The sequence below is a fragment of the Myotis myotis genome, unplaced genomic scaffold (assembly GCF_014108235.1).
Source record: "Myotis myotis isolate mMyoMyo1 unplaced genomic scaffold, mMyoMyo1.p scaffold_m19_p_15, whole genome shotgun sequence".
In the NCBI taxonomy this organism is placed as follows: Eukaryota; Metazoa; Chordata; class Mammalia; order Chiroptera; family Vespertilionidae; genus Myotis; species Myotis myotis.
Window position 1 is genome coordinate 3,594,272 of NW_023416319.1, and position 8,779 is coordinate 3,603,050.

An 8,779-nucleotide genomic window follows, 5' to 3' on the forward strand; every position below is an offset into this window, starting at 1 on the left:
AGAGGCCGTGAACTCCTCGAAGAAAATGGAGATTTATTTTCCCTAAACTTAAAAAGAAAAAGAAGCCAGCCGGCGTGGCTTAGTGGATGAGCGTGAACCTAGGAACCAGGAGGTCACGGTGAGAGTCCTGGTCAGGGCACAGGCCTGGTCGAGGGCTGGACCCCCAGTGGGGGGCGTGCAGGAGAAGCAACTAATGATTCTCTCTCATCATTGATGTTTCTCTCCCTCTCCCTTCCTCTCTGAAACCAACAAAAATATATTTTTAAAAAGAAAAAGGAAACCCCACGTGTCTGTAAGGTGAGATAAATCTCCAACACATACACCGACCGTGCTCTGTCCAACGTGGACGACAGAGGGAGGCTGCGGCCTGTGGACACCGTCCACCCGTGAGTTGAGGACCGAGAGGGCTAATGTCATCGGGACCAAATGTCCGAGAGGAAGGACGAGCAGCCCTGGGGTGGAAACGTTCACCCGGGAGCGTCCCTGTGTGGTCTCCGGACGGGCACACCGGGCGAGGTGTCTGCTAACGGACAGACGAGTCAACCCAGGAAGGAGGGGTCATCCATTCGCACGCACTCGCGCCTCGGTGTTGTCCTGGGTCTCCCCACACCCCTCCGTTCTTTGCAACAAGTAACTACCCTACGGAAATGACTTGTAAGTATATGGTTGCCCCTCGGTTTGTAAGCTTCAGAGCGATCTCTCTTGGAACTTTGGGGTAGAAGAAACTGCCTTTGCTTCCTGTGATCGAATGAGGCCGAGAAGAATAATTCACAGGACAGGGAATATTCTGAAAGGGTTGCATTGAAAAATACATTAAGACCGGAGTTTATATTACTAATCCAATTAGAAAAACGAGGGGAAAGTTTCATTATGGGGCTAATTGAACAGGCGCAACCCAATGAGGGGCTGCGGAGTAGTAGATGATCCTAATTACTCGGGGAAGGACGGTGGGCCGTGATTTGTGAGGGGCGGACACTTAAATTCGGCGGCGCTGGGACTGGGAGCCGCTAATTGCCGAGGCCCTCGCTCGTCCCGAGGCCCGCGCAGGTGATAGCTTCCTGTTGGTGATAAAAAATGGCTAATCAAGGCATAACGCTCCCCTTCCACGCTGAGGTAATAAAAGTGAATTAGACACGCAGAGCAAAGTGATAAAGAAAGTAGTTAGGGCCCTAGAAAGACTGATTAATAAATGTCACCCTGGTACGGCTCAGCTCTCTCAGAGCGAAACCCTCCACCGAGGAACAAAACGTTCATTTGCACTAACATCCGGGATCCGTTCACACCAGTTGCTGGGCACTGAGATAGGCAGGAGGCCGTGGACACCGCAGTGGTGCCTGGACTGCCGTGCTGGCAGGAAAACCAGGGAACGGGGCCGTCACAGGCCCGAGGCAGAGACTGCCGAGCAAAGCCGAGTGAGAGGGAGTGTGAACGATGCGCCGGGCGGACCAGGGGCCTCGGCCCATCTGACAGATCCGGACAAAATAAGCCCCAACTGTGATTTTCCAATGCAGCCGCGACAGCGGGTCTCTGGGGTTCTTCACGTGACAGCAACGTGCCCCATGCATTCATGGTTGGTCTTTAAAATGCCTTTGGCAATTGGGCACAGAGAAGGTCTAAGACCAGAACGTGTTAAAAAACAAATGTGTGTTGGGTTTTCTTGAAAAGTCACTGCCAAGCACCGACACGCCTTGCCCGAGGGGTGCCTGCCGCAGCCTGGCTGCTCTGCGTGCACAAGCTTCCCCGTGAAATGTGGGGACAAGGACACGGGAGCGTGGGTCACACCCAGCGAGCTCTGCTCTCCCCAGCCTCTCCCACGCCATATCCTTCCCGGGGCGTCCGCTGCAATTTCTGGGTGTAACCGTCCTGCACAGGGGCTGGCCAAGCATCTGTGCGCATCCCCACGTGGGAAAGCCGGTGGGAAGGGTGTGCAGCCCAGACCGCCCCTCCCCCACCCCCGCCAGGATTTCACGTCCCAAGACCGACCTTGTGTCCTTCGTCCCTGGCCGGGCTCTTCCTCTCCGCGCGCAGCATCAGGGCAGGAGGGCGGGGCGTGCGGACCCGGTCCCTGCTTTTCTCTGCTGGACCAAAACAGTCGTCATTAGCATCCCCTTGGTCACGTCCATTTGGAGAAAACTAAACAAGGGCAACATGTGGCCTGGACGGTGGTCTCGTGGCAAGTCCCTCCAATGAGGCCCAGCTCCTCTGGTGACCCCGTCTGTGCCTGCTCGCAGCCCCACCCCCAACGCTGTCGGCCACACCTCACAACCAGGCCACGTGGGCTACGGGTGGAGGGGACACGGGCTCCCTGACAAGGACAGGAGGATGATGGGGACCAGGTTTCTTAGGCTTCCACGGCTCGTGGCCACCACTCCTGTCTGCTCATCGCTAACGTGGCCACTGGCTTCGCCATGGACCAGACAACCCTGCACTTCAAAGAGTAGTTGTTTGGGAGACAGAAGGAGAAACGTCAAAAAACCTGGATTCTGAACATAAAACAATTTAGGTTTCACCTTGTTCTAAAACGTCTACAGAGACCTTAAACGTTTGTGAGTGGGAGAGAGGTGCCATGAGCAACGCCGGGATTAACCCCTGTTCATACCAAGAATTAGGAGAGGAGCCCAAACCATCAACCTCCCACCCACCTCACAGCCACAGCCACCGAGGAGCCCTGAGGCGCCTCATGGCCCTGCAGGCCAGGACCCTGTGGAAGCCTCTGTCCAGCCCAGAAAGGTCCAGGGAGGGCCCGGCGGGAGGGACGACATGAAGACAGTGGCACCCCTTTACACACGTGTGTTCCTCTGCAAATGCACACGCACACACGGAAGTGGTGGGAAGTGGCCTCGAGGTCCCCTCCAACTCAGGCATCTGCACCTGGAGGGCAGAGGTGGGGGGGAGGGCCAAAGAGCCCATCCCACCTGCACCCCATTTTCCTCAAGACACGGCCACTCTGGCCTCCTCTGACCCCCATTCTGGGGAGGCGGTTTGCAGGAAGGGACCACGTAGGCTGGACCCCACGTGGGGCCCGAGCCTCATGCCTCTGGAGGCGTCTGTACCGGGAACCCTCGTGGCTGCAGGCAGCGCAGGGGGGACAGCCCTGGGCCTGGACCGATGTCCGGTCCCCACGGGGCTGCTGCCTCTGGAAAGGCCGAAGCACACAGAGCCGACGGGCCCCCGCGTCTGACACGTGATAGATGGGTGGACAGCAACGTTACAACCACAGCGAGGCTTGCTGCCCACTAGCTGTCACTCTGAAGACCCCGTGGGCTCTCCCCAGCAGCCAGCTGGCGGCTCAGGCTGTTAAGGGGCCCGGAGCTCAGGCTGGTGGCAAACAGACCATGTCCTCACACAGAGGCGGCACCGGCCCCAGAATCCTGATCAGCTGTGGCCACAACCAAGAGGCACGCCTCGGGGCCCGGCCATGCCAAATAACGGTCTGATCACGACTGGCCTTGGGGAAGGCGGACAGGGAAGGTTGCCTGGAAGTCTGGGAGGGGTTGGGGGGAGGGGGAACCGGGTCCACATGGGAAATCTCTACGTAGATCACCTGTCGAGTATGTATTGCCTGCTCACGGGGAGCCAGAACAGCCTGGGGTGTTTGTGGGGAGCGATCAGCTTCTTCCCTCAAAACGCATCAGGACCTGGCAAGGTTGACCCAAGGGCAGGAAAGGAGCCCTTGGGGGCGGGGGTGACAGTGGCAGGACCTTATCCCCTTGAAAAGTGGGGACAGAAAAGCCGGGCTCCTTCTCTGGGGCAAGACGTAGCTTTGCGCTCTCTCGCGGCTCAGCAATTCATCGACCTCGTTCCCGTAAGAGAAGAATGCGGCGGGCTTGCCCGCGTCTCGACTCCACGGCCAGCTCTCCAGCCGTCGCCTCTTGGTCAGGAGTCCAGGTCGAAGGCACCTGCTCTCTGAGAGTCTCAGAAATGAAGATGCAAAGGCACCTGTCATCCCCTGGGGTCAGGCCCCAGATCAAGGGCAGCGTGGACGCGACAGGAGGGGACGGGCCCGGAGTGGTTGTGTGCCCTGGCCGCGGCGAAGGAGACCCACGTCGAATAAAGCACTAGGATGTGTTTAAACGTTCAAAAAAATGGCTTTTTAAAAATGACTGAAACAAAGAACTATTGCAGACAAGTCGAAACGGTCTAACTTGTCAAAAAGATGCCCGGCCGGGGTGGCTCACAGGCTGTCACAGTTCGATTCCCAGTCAGAGCACGTGCCCAGGTTGCAGCTCCATCCCCAGGGTGGGGTGTGCAGGAGGCAGCCGGTCAGTGATGTTTCTCTCTCATCGCTGATGTTCCTATCTCTCCCTCTCTGAAATCAATAAATATATATATTTTTTTAAAAAAAGAAAAGAAAAGGAGACCTGAGAAATATATCAGCATCTCCTAATTCGAAGAGTGATTCTGAAATTCAACCTAATTTTAATTCAATAACATTGACATCTCCGGTCTCAGTTTCCTCATCTATGAAATAGTCTCCTGAGTCCCTTCCCGTTCTGGGATTCCAGAAGTCCACAGGACACCGGGAACTGCCTGGCGTACACCCCAAAGCAACACAAGACGAACACGGTGGCCTCGGAGGGCCGTCGAGAACACGCTTCCTCTAGATCCTGCTGGGGAAGGAGGCTCATTCCCAACTCAAGGACACGGAGTAGCCCAAGGAGTAGGCAGGAGAGAGGATTCACTGTTCCTGTTCTAAAAAGCTAAGCGACCTCTGACGGACTGTCCCGTTGGAACCAACCTTCTCCGAAGAATTTGTGGGAAGCGACAGGCCTGCGTCAGCCTTCCCCAGTGTCAGCGAGATCCCCTTAGACCGAGAGGATCCCCGGCCCACACATGCCCTGGAGGTGCCGTAGCTCGGAGGGGGCAGTGGGATGAGGAGTTCCTGGTTGTCACAGACCACTGGCCCTTCCGGGAAGGGTTTATGAAGAAAATCCACGGCGACATCTGTGCACCTGGCCTCAGCCCGCAGCCAAAGGAAGGCCCCCTCGGATGAGCTCGGCAAACAGGTCATTGTCGGGGACCCGTGCTGGGGGCAGATGACTCTCGGTGACCTCCATCCTTGGAGAGCCCGGGAGGGATGTGGGGGAGGCAGGGGACAAGCCTGGAGCCACTGGGGCCCATTTCCTGTCGGCCACAATCCAGGGGCCCCATTTCTGTGTGTATATGTTCTCACCTCCAAGAACACATAACAAACACCCACCTACAGAGACGCCGTAAGGCAGTGGTTCTCAGCCTTCTGGCCCTTTAAATACAGTTCCTCATGTGGTGACCCAACCATAACATTATTTTCGTTGCTACTGCATAACTGTCATGTTGCTACTGTTATGAATCGTCATGTAAATATCTGATCTGCAGGATGGTCTTAGGCGACCCCTGTGAAAGGGTCGTTCGACCGCCAAAGGGGTCGCGACCCACAGGTTGAGAACCCCTGCCATAAGGAGAAGAATGGGAGGCATTTTAGTCCAGCGTCTGCCCATAAGCGCCACCTGAAAATCATTTCTGCAGCCAGCAGGGCAACCTCCTCGCTCACACAAAAGGAAAACAGACGAGGTGCGCTGTGTTCCAGGTGACAAGCGAGCCTCCAGGGAGGGCTATGATTATTTGTCCATTTAAGCAGCACTGGGCTCCTTTGAGAATCGTGATAATAAGGGAAAAATGCAATTTATGTTGGAGATAATAGAGATGACACACTCAGGCCCACTGTCTGCGGCTCTCAATGAGGCTTGAAGAATGCGTTGATTCTCAGAGCCTGCCTGCCCCGCAAGAGCGGAAACACTGAGGGGACGGGGTCCTGGGGAAAGCGGCCGGAGCCCGGCCTTCACGCTGCCCGAGGGGGAAATCGCACAAGCTGCTGGCCCAGGTGCCAACGGAGGCGAGAGAGACACAGCCAGCCCCAGAGAAGCCTGGGGGTCCTGGGGGCTGGGATTGACAGGGTGCTAGGGGGGGCCTGGCTGCAGCTCAGTGAGGGGAGCCCAGCACAGAGCCCAGGCCCCCTGTCCTTGGACATGGTCACTGTCCAGTCCAGCTGGGAGCACAGCTAAGGGGCTGAGAGGAGGGGTCCTGGGGTTCTGGGGGCACACACCGGGCCCTGCTGCCGGCTGTGATGGAAGCAGGCACCAGGGGCTCAGGGACCCTCCATCTGCACCTGCCTCCCGCACACGCGCACAAAGACAAGACCATTATTATGATGATGGGTTTGTAGCGATTACAGGCGATAGATAAATGGGTTCCTCTAAATCCACTGTTTAGTTAGAACGGAAAAGAAGCTGACGCATGAATGCAAAACACAAACAAGCAAAATGTCAGCATTGCGACTTTTTTAAAGGTGACATAAAAAATAAGTCGTCTGTTATAGTAAAAACCTCTGCATACCAGGCTGCCTCGAGACGGGAACAGAAACTGCCCCAAAGTGTATGGTTCCCTGATCGGGGGTCCGCCTCCCTCCTCTGCCACCAACAGCACGTTCTTGTCTCCTGCTCTGCGGGCACGAACCCCTCCCGGGCGTGCAGGGGGCGGGGGAGTGCTGTGCCTGGTCTGCCACGGCCACAGAGGTGGCCGCCCCGCAGCAGGGACAGAGTTCCCGGGGACGCCAGCCTGCACGCCTCCTGTCCCCGCGGGAGTCTGACCGTGCTCTCCCACTGCCGCTTCGCTGGGTCTTGAACAAGGTCTGTCTCCACTATTTTTCCTTCTAGCAATAGACCTGGTGCGCTGCCTTTTATCTCCCAGCCTCTTCAGTGAGACAGTTATGAAGTCTCACCCCCAGGCTTTTCATCTTCCCCGAGTTCTCCTCGGAGCTTTAACAAACCTCTGCCTCCACAGGGGCCTAGAGTTGTTGGAGGGGAAACAGCAAAGCTCGAGGCCCCAAGGCCCCTGCCCCAGCGGGTGCAGACCCCGGCGGGCGCAGACCCCGGTGGGCGCAGACCCCGGCGGGTGCAGACCCCGGCGGGTGCAGACCCCAGCAAGTGCAGACCCCGGCGGGTGCAGACCCCGGCGGGTGCAGATCCCGGCGGGTGCAGACCCCAGCGGGTGCAGACCCCGGCGGGCGCAGACCCCAGCAAGTGCAGACCCCGGCGGGTGCAGACCCCGGCGGGTGCAGATCCCGGCGGGTGCAGACCCCAGCGGGTGCAGACCCCGGCGGGTGCAGATCCCGGCGGGTGCAGACCCCAGCGGGTGCAGACCCCGGCGGGTGCAGACCCCAGCGGGTGCAGACCCCGGTGGGTGCAGACCCGGTGGGTGCAGACCCTGGTGGGCGCACGGACATGAATCTGCCTTTGGCCCCTGAGAACTCTGCCTCAGAGCCCAGGGGTCTCCGGGGGGCGCGGCCACCTGTCTTACTTGAGCAGGATTATGGATGCAAAGCAAGACCGCTGCATGAACGACCTCAGTGGCTCTGAGGAATGAGTGAGCCGATGGCGAGAGGCTGACACTGGGGAAGGCTGACGCAGGCCTGTCGCTGAGCGGCCCTCGTCCCCACCACCAGGGCATGGACAGTGCGATCACGAGCATCACAGCTGGTCCCCGGGCTGGAGAGAGCCGTCATGGCTGCAGGTGCGCCCCGGCCTTCCTCCAGAGGCGGCTCCTCACCCTCTCGGCCCAGGACCCCTGCTCTCGGGGTGCGAGCCTGCACTTGGAGACTGGCCTGGAGACCTTCACCCTCAGGAGCCTGCAGTCTCCACAGCCCCTGTCACCTGGTCACACTATGGGGCCCTGGGAGGCCTCCCGCCCCACCTCGGTTCCCCAGGTCCTTGGACCCACCCTGAGCCCGGCCTCCTCGGTGTCTGTGCTCCGGGTCGACCACCGCGTCCACCCGGCTGGCTGTCCCTCAGGCTGAACAGAACCAGCCCCCAGGAACTGTTTCCTGAGGAGCAGGCGCCTCCCCAGAGCCCGCTAACCTCTCCCTGACTCAAGTGCTCAGCGACTCAGGTGTGCTCGCCCGTGGGGACACGCTCTGCTATGTCATCACCGAGGGGCTCCTGGCTCCCTCTTGTGCGGACGTCAGCCCAGCCGTGCAGCCTCCGCTGACCAGAGTCAATGTCACAGCGTGGGGGTTCTGGGGGACTCCTGTGAACACCCCCCGCCCTCCACTTGGGGGGAAGAAGCGAGTCTGTGCTGAAGGGCAGGGGCGAGCAGACCACTGTCAGAGCCGGGCGGCTGGGGCACCGGCCACCTGGGCAGGAGCTGCACCTGCAGTGACCGTGGTGGAGAACCTGTCTGGTCCCTTTTCTGGGGTCACGGTGAGAAGCCAAGCCATGCTCAGAGGTGGGGCTGGCCTGCGTTATAAACACCAAAACGTCAAAAGTTGTAACATTTAAGTAGGTGTTCAAACCTTTCTTTCCATTTGAAAATGCACTAAACAGAGGTCCAAAGAATGTGCCCCACAGAGCACCCTCCCCCACGGCCCCTGCGGTCACCTCGGCCCCTCCAGCCTCTATGGCAGCCGGTGTGGCCAAGCCGGCCCAGCCTTGTGACCCTGGGAAGTTCAGGCGGAGTCCCGCCCACCAACACGACCACCTTCAAACCCAAGTTGTTAAGCAAGGATCACAGATTTTTTATTTTGATTTTGAGGTTAATGAAGATTTTGCTAATCTATACTCTATACTCTATAATCATCTATAATCTATAATCTATAACCTATAATCTGTAACAAGTGAGTAGAGCCTTGAACATGCTAGGAACAGCTGCGGGCAGCCTACAGCTCTTTCACGGCACTAATCGCAGAGGCCCCCTGTGTGGTCGGGGCGCAGACACCCTGAGTTCCCCGGCAGCCACTCTGGTCCCA

The 8,779-nt window shown here is 58.3% G+C and overlaps 1 protein-coding gene across 1 annotated transcript in view; it reads right to left on the minus strand.

Moving 5' to 3' along the window:
* The window catches only part of LOC118670253 (transcription elongation regulator 1-like protein), a 29,456-nt gene extending 27,384 nt beyond the window's left edge, over positions 1 to 2,072 (minus strand). Inside the window, exon 1 of the mRNA XM_036337342.1 lies at positions 1,984 to 2,072. Within this exon, the coding sequence (XP_036193235.1) occupies positions 1,984 to 2,031 (48 nt within the window). The 5' untranslated portion in view covers positions 2,032 to 2,072. The remainder of the gene's footprint in view (positions 1 to 1,983) is intronic.
* Between the last annotated feature and the right edge of the window lie 6,707 nt (positions 2,073 to 8,779).